Consider the following 13,780-nt stretch of genomic DNA (forward strand, 5'->3'; position numbering starts at 1 on the left):
GAACAAACGACCCCGTGGTGAAACGCGCTGCTTTTCGTTGATTGTCTCTTCTGCTAAAATTGTGATGAAATTTTCGGGGCATAAATAAAGTAGAACAAATGACGTCTGTTTGCCATCCTCCGTCTAGAAATATAACCCGCAGCCATGAAGTTCCAACCATAAATATGTGCATAAGTAATTTAAAGACCCCCAGCCGACGGTTTTGCATGCATGTTGAGGCTAATCACGGGAATTACTGTAGGGATTTTCGTACCTCCCACCTTCCTCTGTCCTTCTCATCCTCATCCTCCTCCCCTCCCTCTCTCTGTGCGTCACCCTGTCTCTCTCTCTCTCTCTCTCTCTCTCTCTCTCTCTCTCTCACACACACACACACACACACACACACACACACACACACACACTCCATCCACTCCTCACCCCTCTCTACGTCCATTGCTCTACCCCCTTTCTGTCCTCTTTCCCCTCCCTCTGACCTTCAACCTTGTTAATTGTTACTGCAAGCGAAACGTTAATTTCGAACTGAATTCGCTTGAAATGAATGGATAAGTCAGTTGGTATGATTGGTACACGGGGTTTAAGAGAAACCTCTCCGCCTGCTAGATCTGTGACAATAGTAACTTTAATGACAGTATTTGGTATAATTTTAATCTGCAAATTAGTAATATTACAAAGTTTCGAACGATTCAGATTCTGTCGTACTGTTCTAATCGCAAACCGATAAGCCATAGAGACAAGCACAGCATTTTCTTTCTTGCGGTTGGTCTTAAGAGAAAACCTCTCAATTGTCGTTTAAAAACAGATGTGGCCTATGTGAATTTTCGACTTTTCGCTGCGTAATGAATACTCTATTAAATATTGGGCATGCATGCGCGCAAATAAAATTTCTTCCACTGACACTTCGGCCGCATATCGTCCAGCCACCTTCAGAGTGAGTCCGAAGACGGCCGAAATATCAGTGGAAGAAATTTTATTTGCGAGCATGCATGCCCGAAATTATATGCACTATTCATTACGTCCGAAGGTTTATTGATGTGTGATACACTATGTGATCACAAGTATCTGGACACCGAGCTGAAAATGACTTACAAGTTCGTGGCGCCCTCTATCGGTAACGCTTGAATTCAACAAGGTGTTTGCCCACCCTTAGCCTCGATGACAGCTTCCACTCTCGCAGGCATACGTTCAATCAGGTGCTGGAAGCTATCTTGGGGAATGGCAGCCCGTTCTTCACGGAGTGCTGCACTGAGGAGAGGTATCGACGTCGGTCGGTGAGAGCTGGCACGAAGTCGGCATTTCAAAACGTCCCAAAGGTGTTCTGTAGGATTCACGTCAGGACTCTGTGCAGGCCAGTCCATTACAGGGATGTTATTGTCGTGTAACCACTCCGCCAATGCATTATGAACAGGCGCTCGATCGAGTTGAAAGATGCAATCGCCTGCACTACAACAGTGGGAAACAAGAAGGCGCTTAAAACATCAATGTAAGCCGGTGCTGTGACAGTACCACGCAAAACAACAAGGGGTGCAAGCTCCCTCCATGAAAAACACGACCACAGCATAAGACCACCGCCTCCGAATTTTACTATTGGTACTACACACGCTGGCATATGACGTTCACCGGGCATTTGCCATACCCACAACCTGAAATCGGATCGCCACATTGTGTACCGTGATTCGTCACTCCACAAACGTTTTTCCAATGTTCAGTCGTACAATATTTACTCTCCTTACACCAACCGAGCGTCGTTTGTCATTTACCGGCGTGATGTGTATCTTATGTGCAGCCGATCGATCGTGAAAGTTTTCTCACCTCCCGCATAATTGTCATAGCACTTGCAGTGGATCCTGATGCAGTGTTGAATTCCTGTGTGATGGTCTGGATAGATATCTGCCTATTACACATTACGATCCTCTTTATCTGTTGGCGGTCTCCGTCAGTCAAATGGTTCAAATGGCTCTGAGCACTATGGGACTCAACTGCTGTGGTCATAAGTCCCCTAGAACTTAGAACTAGTTAAACCTAACTAACCTAAGGACATCACACACATCCATGCCCGAGGCAGGATTCGAACCTGCGACCGTAGCGGTCGTGCGGTTCCAGACTGTAGCGCCTTTAACCGCTCGGCCACTCCGGCCGGCTCTGTCAGTCAACAGACAAGGTTAGCCTGTACGCTTTTGTGCTGTACGTATTCCTTCACGTTTCCACTTCACTATCACATCGGAAACAGTGGAGCTAGGAATGTTTAGGAGTGTGGAAATCTCGCTTTCAGACTTGTGACACAAGTGACACCCAGTCACCTGACCACGTTCGAAGTCCGTGAGTTCCGCGTAGCGCCCCATTCTGCTCTCTCACGATGTCTAATAACTTTTGAGGTCACTGATATGGAGTACCTGGCAGTAGGGCTAACCAAAACACTGGGCAACTTATCTCTGATCACCAGAACCCGAGATGTGGCCTCCTGGAAACATCACATTTTCTCACGCGGCTTTTCTTAATACGTTGGTATAGCGTAATGTTGTGTATGGACCTACACCTCTCTTCTGCTGTTTTTTCCAGCATTTTCCGGATAATCCGTGGAATTACTGTAGGGATGTCGATACCGTTAAAGCTAATGTTCAAAACGGTAGTTTGTGTGTATAAGTATTACCGCCACGCCACGCAGGACTTGTTACCGTAGATACATCACATTACCATTCGAACCGAGTCGGGTCGCAATTTGATGATATACCAAACGTAGAAGTATGAAACCTGAATTCCCCTACAGATGGTGCTAGCCGTCAGTGTAGGGCCGTGAGACGGCGTCTGCCGGGCCCTCTGCTTCCTGTAACGGCTGACGGCGAATGGCAACACACAGTAACACAACTTCCATTCATCTGTAACTTTTACAATCCCTAAAGATGTCGACTTTTGTGCATACGAACTACGGTTCTGCGGACAACATGGGTTTTCTGTTATCATTTGAAGAAAACTGCTGCAGAATCGCATCGAATGCTTGCCGTTTCGGCGAACATGCTCTTAGAAAAACACAGTGTTTCGAGTGGTTCAAAAAATTCAAAAGTGGTGAGTTTGACGTGAGAATCGACGAGCGCGGGAAACCACCGAAAATCTGGAAGAAAACGAATTGCAGCCTTATTCGATGAAGATGATACTCAGACTCAATAGGAACTCGCGGAACAATTGGATGAGATGCAGAAAACCGTTTCTCTTCGGTTTAAAGCTATGGGAAAGGTGCAGAAAGTGGGAAAACGGGTTCCGGATGACTGAATGAAAGACAGCAAGCAAATCGAAAGACCACTTGTGAAATGCTGTTCGCTACATACAAAAGAAAGTCGTTTCCCTGTCGACTAGAGACAGGTGATAGAAAATTGATATATTTTGAGAATCCTAAGCGTCGTAAATCATGGGTGAATCACGGCAATCATCGACTGCAAGACCAAATCGCTTTGGAAAGGAGACAATGCTCTGTGTTTCGTTGGATCAGGAGAGGTGTCATCTATTGTGAGCTGCTAAAACCTGCTGAAATCGTTAGCACTGATCGCTACCAACAGAAAATGATCGGTTTGAATCGAGCATTACGTACAAAACGTCCGGAATACGGAAAATGGCAACAAAAACTCATTTTGCTCCATGACAACGCCCCATCACACACAGCAAAACCGGTCAGGGAAATGATTGAGGCGTTCGGTTGCGAAATGCTAGGGCATGCGGCTTATTCTCCAGACCTGGCTCCGTCTTATTATCATCTATCAGCATCACTATGACACGGTCTCGCAGAACAATGCTTCAGTTCGTATGAAAATGTACAAAAATGGCTCGCTAACTGGTTCGCTTCAAAAGAAGAGCTGTTTTTTTGGCTTGGCATTCATAGCCTGCCGGAGAGGCGGCAGAAATATATAAATAGCAATGGAGACTATCCTGAATAAAATAATGTTTATCAGTTTCAAAATACAGACGTGTAATTACTGCGACAAAATTCCGGTTCCATACTTCAACATCTGGTAAATAAGTGTCGTCCTGCGCATGGTGCTGATATCAACATTGCGTAAGGATGCTAGCAAGACTTTTACCCTGTAAGTAGGCTGTTTAGGTTTTCATGTTGGTAACGCCACATAGCGCTCTGTGTGAAAATCACTGACCGTGCTGTGTGCAGTCTGTGGCTGGTTTGCATTGTTGGAATATTCGCTATTGTAGTGTTGGGCAGTTGGAGGTAAGCCGCCAGCAGTGGTGGATGTGGGGAGAGAGATGGCGGAGTTTTGAGAGCGGACCATCTGGACGTGTGTCCATCAGAAAGAGTAAATTTGTAATACTGGATATCATGAACTGATATATATGATGGCTTTTGAACAGTTTTAAGGTAAAAACATTGTTTGTTCTCCATCGAAATCTTTCCTTTGCTAACTATGCCTATCAGTAGTTAGTGCCTTCAGTAGTTAGAATCTTTTATTTAGCTGGCAGTATTGGCTCTCGCTGTATTGCAGTAGTTCGAGTAACGAAGATTTTTGTGAGGTAAGTGATTTGTGAAACGTATAGGTTAATGTTAGTCAGGGCCATTCTTTTGTAGGGATTATTGAAAGTCAGATAGCGTTGCGCTAAAAATATTGTGTGTCAGTTTAGTGTTGATCAGAGTAACTGAAGAGAGAAATGTCTGACTACGTTCAGTTTTGCTCAGCTGTTTGAAAATCAAATAACGTAAGAGCTTTACCCGCACAGTAATTTCATGATTTTTCTAAGGAGACGTTAAAACATATTCTACAAACCTTTGCAGAAAAGTAAACATTTTCCTTGTGTACAATGGCATTATATTTAGAACACAGTTTTAACTCATTCTTTTATAGAATCATTGATTTTTCATGTGCGAGACCGGAATTATAAAATTGTTCCCTAGTTTCAGTTGACCAACCCCAAAACCCCTCTTTTTTTGGTGGGAAAGCAGTCCGAAGAGTAACGGCATTTCCTCCGTGGTCCAGCGTAGAGAATGTTCTAAGTTAATTAAGTAAAGTGGAAACAGAATATTAAATTGGCTGGACGTGTCCGCGGGTCGATTACCACCTCGTTCCCTGGAACACTTATCCAATATTAACGCCGCGGCCGTTAGCGGAAATGTTTTATGACCCGACGCAGTCGTTTGGCCAGTTTTATTATTCCACGGTTTCTTCACACGGACGGTGTCATTTATTACTTGACGATTCGCGCGTTATGTGTCGATTCTATTGTCTACAGGGAGCGTGTGAACTGCACGTGCTACGCTATAAAGGATAGCATTGCAACAATCTTGAAGGAGTAAATAGTTACGCACAAAGCTGCTGCTCCTATTATGACTTCCTCACTGTGAGGAGGTTCGAGTGGAAGTTTGTGTGGCCTGTTGGCCTTTACTCCCCTGGGAAGCTTGTAGAATCTTCTTTCTGTACGTGTGGTTGTATCTGGACTGGCAAGGAGTCCCGATGACCTATTTCTTGAGCTTGTCGATATGACGATTTTTCTTTTTCTTCTTGCTTGTTGCTGAGGGCTCTTCCTCGGTTGAGATACCGTGCATAAGGATTCCTGCTTTATCATATTCTCCGTTAACCAGAGAGATGATTATTCAGCGCATTTGCATCTCTGTGAAGATAGGGTAGGAATCAATCAGATTGAATTCCTCCCTGCAAAGACCAATAACGCCTTCTGGATACCCAAGTGGGTGATGTGGGAGTGGAGGTTTAGGATGGTCAGGTGGAACGAAAGGATAAGGGTGGTCGTGGTGGGGGTATGTACCATCGCGAAGCGATCCAGCGATCTTCTTCGTTACAGCGCTTGCGCTGTACATGTCCGGAAGCGGGAGGAATGTGACTTCTTCCCACTCTTCTTCTTGTGCAGCTGCTTCGGTGTCCTTGTTCTTGTGCTGTGTCGCCTCCCCTTCGGCAGGCTCGTCGGTCTGCGTGGCCACCGTCGCGAACTCCTTCTCTCGGGGAGGAGTCGTCTGGGTGGCGGTGTCCTCTGTTGTGGCGGAAGCTTCTTGGGCTGAGCCAAGTTCCTGCGTCAGCACAGCAATCTGACGCCGAGCCTCGCCCAGTTCCGCCAGCATGGCCGCCCTCTCTTCCGCTATGGCGGATTTGAAGACGGACATGGCTTCTTGTACGGCGCCTGGTGACGACGTCTTCCGTACAAGAGACCACCCCTTCGTGTGTGGTGGTCACTTGCTTCTGCGTCTTCTTCTTGTCAGGTCCGCGCCAATTTCTTCTGTAGGCGCAGGAACGGGCGTTGGCCGCGTGTGCGCCGCCGCAGTTGGCGCAGGTACAGGGGGCGTCCTTCTGCTTTTTGCAGTCGCGTGTGTCGTGTGCTTGCGCACACTTAAAGCACGCAACTGCGCCGCTGCAGTGCTTGACGACGTGGCCAAGCTTTTGGCAGCGAAAGCACTGCGCTGCAGTCTTCCTCTTCTTCTTGCCGGATGTTCCTGCTAGCGTGAGCAGCAACCCCGCCAAGGCAGCAGCTTTACGTCCCCTTCCGCGTCCCGACATCTCGAGTAGCAACAGCGACAATCAGCGATGCGTAACTCTCCGCAGCCTGAGCGATTATCGCGTGCTAGAGAAGAGATGACTGAATTTAGAACTTCAGGCTCTAGGAAGGATAACTGTAACTGTTGTGTCGTTGATTGTAGCACCATCACTGCTCCTTAGCGTGAAACGCAATATGATCTACATCCACATTGATACTCTACAAATTACATTTAAGTGCCTGGCGGAGGGTTCATTGAACCACTCACAATTCTCTATTATTCCAATCTCGTATAGCACGCTGAAAGAACGAACACCTATATCTCTCCGTACGAGCTCTGATTTCCCTTATATTATCGTGGTGATCGTTTCTCCCTATGTAGCTCGGTGTCGACAAAATAGTTTCGCATTCGGAGGAGAAAGTTGGTGATTGCAATTTCGTGAGAAGATTCCGTCGCAACCAAAACCGCCTTTCTTTTAGTGATGTCCAGCCCAAATCCTGTATCATTTCCGTGACACTCTCTCCCATATTTCGCGATAATACAAAACGTGCTGCCTTTCTTTGATCTTTTTCGATGTACTCCGTCAGTCCTATCTGGTAAGGATCCCACACCGCGCAGCAGTATTCTAAAAGAGGACGGACAAGCGTAGTGTAGGCAGTCTCCTTAGTAGATCTGTTACATTTTCTAAGTGTCCTGCCAATAAAACGCAGTCTTTGGTTAGCCTTCCCCACAACATTTTCTATGTGTTCCTTCCAATTTAAGTTGTTCGTAATGTGAATACCTAGGTATTTAGTTGAATTTACAGACTTTAAATTAGACTGATTTATCGTGTAACCGAAGTTTAACGAATTCGTTTTAGCACTCAATCAATGACTTCACATTTTTCGTTATTTAGGATCAACTGTCAATATTCGCAACATTCAGATATCTTTTATAAATCGTTTTACGGTTTGTTTTGATCTTATGACGAAAAGCAACTGGAATCACTCAACAGAGGAAAGTCCACTGGACCTGACGGGATACCAATTCGATTCTACACACAGTACGCGAAAGAACTTGCCCCCCTTCTAACAGCCGTGTACCGCAAGTCTCTAGAGGAACGGAGGGTTCCAAATGATTGGAAAAGAGCACAGGTAGTCCCAGTCTTCAAGAAGGGTCGTCGAGCAGATGCGCAAAACTATAGACCTATATCTCTGACGTCGATCTGTTGTAGAATTTTAGAACATGTTTTTTGCTCGAGTATCATGTCGTTTTTGGAAACCCAGAATCTACTATGTAGGAATCAACATGGATTCCGGAAACAGCGATCGTGTGAGACCCAACTCGCGTTATTTGTTCATGAGACCCAGAAAATATTAGATACAGGCTCCCAGGTAGATGCTATTTTTCTTGACTTCCGGAAGGCGTTCGATACAGTTCCGCACTGTCGCCTGATAAACAAAGTAAGAGCCTACGGAATATCAGACCAGCTGTGTGGCTGGATTGAAGAGTTTTTAGCAAACAGAACACAGTATGTTGTTATCAATGGAGAGACGTCTACAGACGTTAAGGTAACCTCTTGCGTGCCACAGGGGAGTGTAATGGGACCATTGCTTTTCACAATATATATAAATGACCTAGTAGATAGTGTCGGAAGTTCCATGCGGCTTTTCGCGGATGATGCTGTAGTATACAGAGAAGTTGCAGCATTAGAAAATTGTAGCGAAATGCAGGAAGATCTGCAGCGGATAGGCACTGGGTGCAGGGAGTGGCAACTGGCCCTTAACATAGACAAATGTAATGTATTGCGAATACATAGAAAGAAGGATCCTTTATTGTATGATTATATGATAGCGGAACAAACGCTGGTAGCAGTTACTTCTGTAAAATATCTGGGAGTATGCGTGCGGAACGATTTGAAGTGGAATGATCATATAAAATTAATTGTTGGTAAGGCGGGTACCAGGTTGAGATTCATTGGGAGAGTGCTTAGAAAATGTAGTCCAGCAATAAAGGAGGTGGCTTACAAAACACTCGTTCGACCTATACTTGAGTATTGCTCATCAGTGTGGGATCCGTACCAGATCGGGTTGACGGAGGAGATAGAGAAGATCCAAAGAAGAGCGGCGCGTTTCGTCACAGGGTTATTTGGTAACCGTGATAACGTTACGGAGATGTTTAATAAACTCAAGTGGCAGACTCTGCAAGAGAGGCGCTCTGCATCACGGTGTAGCTTGCTCGCCAGGTTTCGAGAGGATACGTTTCTGGATGAGGTATCGAGTATATTGCTTCCCCCTACTTATACCTCCCGAGGAGATCACGAATGTAAAATGAGAGAGATTAGAGCGCGCACGGAGGCTTTCAGACAGTCGTTCTTCCCGCGAACCATACGCGACTGGAACAGGAAAGGGAGGTAATGACAGTGGCACGTAAAGTGCCCTCCGCCACACACCGTTGGGTGGCTTGCGGAGTATGAATGTAGATGTAGATGTAGATGTTATTAGTCGATAAACGACAGCGTCATCTGCAAACAACCGAAGACGGCAGCTCAGATTGTCTCCCAAATCGTTTATATAGATAAGGAACAGCAGAAGGCCTAAACACTACCTTGGGGAACGCTAGAAATCACTTCTGTTTTACTCGATGACTTTCTGTCAGTTACTACGAACTGTGACCTCTCTTACAGGAAATCACAAATCCAGTCACATAACTGAGACGATATTCCAGAAGCACGCAATTTCACTATAAGCCGCTTGTGTGGTACAGATTCGAAAGCCTTCCTGAAATTCATAAATTCGGGATCGATCTGAAATTACTTGTCAATAACACTCAACACTTTATGCGAATAAAGAGATAGTTGTGTTCACAAGAACGATGTTTTCTAAACCCATATTGACTGTGTGTCAATAGACCGTTTTCTTCGAGGTAATTCATGATGTTCCAACACAATATATGTTCTAAAATCCTGCTGCATATCGACTTTAATGATATGGACCTGTAATTAAGTGGATTACTCCTACTACCTTTCTTGAATATTTGTGTGACCTGTGTAGCTTTCCAGTCTTTGGGTACGGATCTTCCGTCGAGCGAACGGCTGTAAATGATTGTTAAGTATGGAGCTAATTCATCAGCATACTCTGAAAGGGACCTAATTGGTATACAGTCTGGACCAGAAGATTTGCTTTTATTAAGTGATTTAAGTTGCTTCAGTACACCGAGGATAGTGACTTCTACGTTACTCGTGTTGGCAGCTGTTCTCGATTCGAACTCTGGAATATTTAATGCGTCTTACTTTGTAAAGGCATTTCGGAAGGGAACACAACGCAGGTGACTACTTTGGAAAGGAACAGGCGCAAACATGTAACTCTCGTATCGGTTGTGAATAAATAGTTGCCACTGTTTAAGTTGTACCTGCATTGTTATCGCTCAAAGAAGGCATTGATTGTTTCTTGTCGCTAACATACTCCACATACGACCAGATTTTCGGCCAGGTTTCGAGACAAAGTCTCTTTGTGGAAACTGTTATAAGCATCTCGCATTGAAGTCCGCGCTAAATTTCGAGCTTCTGTAGAAGATCGCCAATCTTGGCGATTTTGCGTCTGTTTAAGTTTGGCGTCTTTGTTTCGTTGTTTCTGCAACAGTGTTCTGACCCGTTTTGTGTACCAAGGAGGATCAGCTCCGTCGTGTACGGGTATGGAGACAACCTCACGAATCCATGGATCCTGCATGTCAACGGGGGACTGTTGAAGCTGGTGGAGGCTCTGTAATGGTGTGGGACGTCTGCAGTTTGGAGTGATATGGGACCCCTCATAGTCTAGATACGACTCTGACAGGTGACAAGTACGTAAGCATCCTGTCTGATCATCTGCATCCATTCATGTCCATTGTGGATTCTGACAGACTTGGGCAATTCCAGCAGGACAATGCGACACCCCACACGTCCAGAATTGCTGCAGAGTGGCTCCAGCAATACTCTTCTGGATTGAAACACTTCCGCTGGTCACCAATTTTCCCAGACATGAACATTATTGAGCATATCTGGGATGCCTTGCAACGTGCTGTTCAGAAGAGATTTCAACCCCCTCGTACTCCTACGGATTTACGGATATCCTTGCAGGATTCATGGCGTCAGTTCCCTCCAGCACTACTTCAGTCATTAGTCGAGTCCATGCCACGTCTTTTTGCGGCACTTGTGCGTGCTCGGTGGGGCCCTACACGACATGAGAAGGGTGTACCAGTTTCTTTGGCTCTTCGGTGTAATATACGAACACAGTCGGCATAACCTTCACATTTGACAGCAGTTATCCATCTTTTCTCAGTCTTTACGATCTAGATTGTTTCCACTGAGACAGCTGAACCTTCTTCTCATCGTCGCACCCGTAAACCCATCTTTCATGACTTAAGGCACTTTTGAGTAGTTCAACATCTTTTTTGACTTTGTCGAGTGACTACTGAGCAATTTGCAGGCGCCACTATCTTGTTCTAATTTCAACTATTTTGCTGTCGAATATGTCGTACCCAAAACACTCTTCCTCCTTCTCCGGTGATCGTAAGCGGCACTACTTACAAGACAACGCAGAAATATTCACCCCGATTTGTGGCGCAACAGTATTCATGAGTTTCGCACTACATCAATGAGCTTGTTCCCATTTCGTTGCTTGTTCGTGGATGTTTAGCGAAAAACAGTACTGTAAGATGCTCCACTCTCGAAATTTGCGAGACATGGACCTATGTGCTTTTTTCTGTTCCTATAAAAAAAGAAAACCTGAAAAGGCCTTCGTTTTAGAACCGTAGACGAAATTAAAAACCTGTCGCTGACAACGCTGATTGCTACCGAAATGATTGAGTTGGAGAAGTGTTTCGGATGTTCGAAGAAGCAGTCCACCAGCCGTGATTTGTTGTTTTGTACCTCCATTCACACACATTCTGCCACTGACATGTAATTCTCCTCCTCAACAACGAAAATATAGTACCCAAAAGACAGCACAAGTTAGTACTACTTTATTTTCGTTGTATGTGTTCAAAATGGTTCAAATGGCTCTGAGCACTATGGGACTTAACATCTTAGGTCATCAGTCCCCTAGAACTTAGAACTACTTAAACCTAACTAACCTAAGGACATCACACACATCCATGCCCGAGGCAGGATTCGAACCTGCGACCGTAGCAGCCTCGCGGTTCCGGACTGCAGCGCTAGAACCGCACGGCCACCGCGGCCGGCGTTGTTGTATGTGTCGTGGGCTATCTTGTTCATCATCTTTCTCATCATCATCATCCTCATCATATTCATCTGCCTTGTTATCGTCCTTATAATATTCATAATCGTCATCATCATATGCTTCATTATCATCTTCACCAACTTCCTCATTGCCATTATCGTCACCATCTAGTACCATAATCATTTTCCTCACCACTAGATCATCATCTTCTTCCTCCTCCTCTCCCTCAACACCACCACCTCCACCACCACCACCACCATCATATTCTTCTTCATCATCATAATCATCATGACACATCACTGAGAAATAACTCTCCTTCCCATCAACAAATAAGTATCACCCAAAGGGACAGCACAGGTAAGTACATACTCTACATTCATTGTATGTGCTCCTTGCCATCTTCATCATCTTTCATGTCATCATCATCACATTCATTTACCTCATAATCCACCCTATCAAATTAATCATCAATCATCATAATCATCATCATCATATGCTTCCTTATCACCTTCAGTCATCATATGCTTTCTTATCACCTTCAGCATCATCAGCATCACCTTATTCCTCATCACAACTATCATGACCATTTTCCTCATCACTGTATCAGCATCTTCTTCCTCATTCTCCTACTCCTCCTCCGCCCCATCAGCGTCATCATGATGTTTTTATTCTGCATCACCACCTCCTGCTTCGTCTGCCTTCCAACTTTACTTTCATCCACCACATTCCTCATCACAATTATCATGACCATTTTCCTCTTCACTGCATCAGCATATCTTCTTCCTCCTCATTCTCCTCCTCCTCTTCCTGCTTCCCATCATCATCATCATCATTATCTTGTTTTTCATCATGACCTTCTCCTCTTCCTCCTCCTCCTCCTTCTTCTTCTTCTTTCTTTGTCCTTCCCTAAAAGTTACTCCCTTTCCTTCTCGTTTGTTAAGACATGATCTCACTTGATAATGAACCAAGCTGTTCCTTCAGTTTCTAGTGATAGTGCAGACACGGCTACATTTACGCTATTTGCGGTGCGTCCTCGAGTACCCTCATCGCATCAACCTTCAAAAGGAACTGGCAGTGAGAGAACCTCGCCACTCCGTACCACCCTGGGAGCCGGCTGCTTTCAGCTCACCGCTGGAGGCACAACGCCATCGATTTCAGAGTTTACGATTCGGGAGTCGGGGGTTTCTCCGAGCGAAGGCATACAGCGCACAGACGGGGCTGGGATCCGCCGGCAAACAGCGAGCAGCCGCGACCTGCTAGGCTGTTGACACGGCCGCCTGTCTGGCAGTCTGGACCCTCAGCGCTCCTTCTGAGCTCACCCGGGGCGCGGCGGCTGATGCCAAACAGATTTACTTGTGACACAGCTGGGACCCGCCCACTCCCTTCTTGCGGACCTACTCTCCACGTTATCTGTTGAATATAAGCACACGATATTTACAATACCTGATAAACAACTGGGATTTTTAATTTATCATGATTCGATGATCGAGAATGAGACCAACGAGCAACAGATAGGTTTTTTTTTTTGTTTTGTTTTGTTATCAGTCTACTGACTCGTTTGATGCGGCCCGCCACGAATTCCTTTCCTGTGCTAACCTCTTCATCTCAGAGTAGCACTTGCGACCTACGTCCTCAATTACACTCCTGGAAATTGAAATAAGAACACCGTGAATTCATTGTCCCAGGAAGGGGAAACTTTATTGACACATTCCTGGGGTCAGATACAGCACATGATCACACTGACAGAACCACAGGCACATAGACACAGGCAACAGAGCATGCACAATGTCGGCACCAGTACAGTGTATATCCACCTTTCGCAGCAATGCAGGCTGCTATTCTCCCATGGAGACGATCGTAGAGATGCTGGATGTAGTCCTGTGGAACGGCTTGCCATGCCATTTCCACCTGGCGCCTCAGTTGGACCAGCGTTCGTGCTGGACGTGCAGACCGCGTGAGACGACGCTTCATCCAGTCCCAAACATGCTCAATGGGGGACAGATCCGGAGATCTTGCTGGCCAGGGTAGTTGACTTACACCTTCTAGAGCACGTTGGGTGGCACGGGATACATGCGGACGTGCATTGTCCTGTTGGAACAGCAAGTTCCCT

At 45.6% G+C, this 13,780-nt stretch overlaps 1 protein-coding gene across 1 annotated transcript; it reads right to left on the minus strand.

Annotated features, from left to right (window-relative positions):
- Positions 1 to 6,169: 6,169 nt before the first annotated feature.
- Positions 6,170 to 11,967, minus strand: LOC126214916 (trigger factor-like). Its single transcript, XM_049941557.1, has 2 exons — positions 11,657 to 11,967; positions 6,170 to 6,374 (listed from the first exon to the last, which is right to left on the minus strand). Exons 1-2 carry the CDS (start codon positions 11,965 to 11,967, stop codon positions 6,170 to 6,172), a joined length of 516 nt encoding a protein of 171 aa, XP_049797514.1.
- Positions 11,968 to 13,780: the final 1,813 nt, after the last annotated feature.

The sequence above is a fragment of the Schistocerca nitens genome, chromosome 12 (genome assembly GCF_023898315.1).
Source record: "Schistocerca nitens isolate TAMUIC-IGC-003100 chromosome 12, iqSchNite1.1, whole genome shotgun sequence".
NCBI classification, from domain to species: domain Eukaryota; kingdom Metazoa; phylum Arthropoda; class Insecta; order Orthoptera; family Acrididae; genus Schistocerca; species Schistocerca nitens.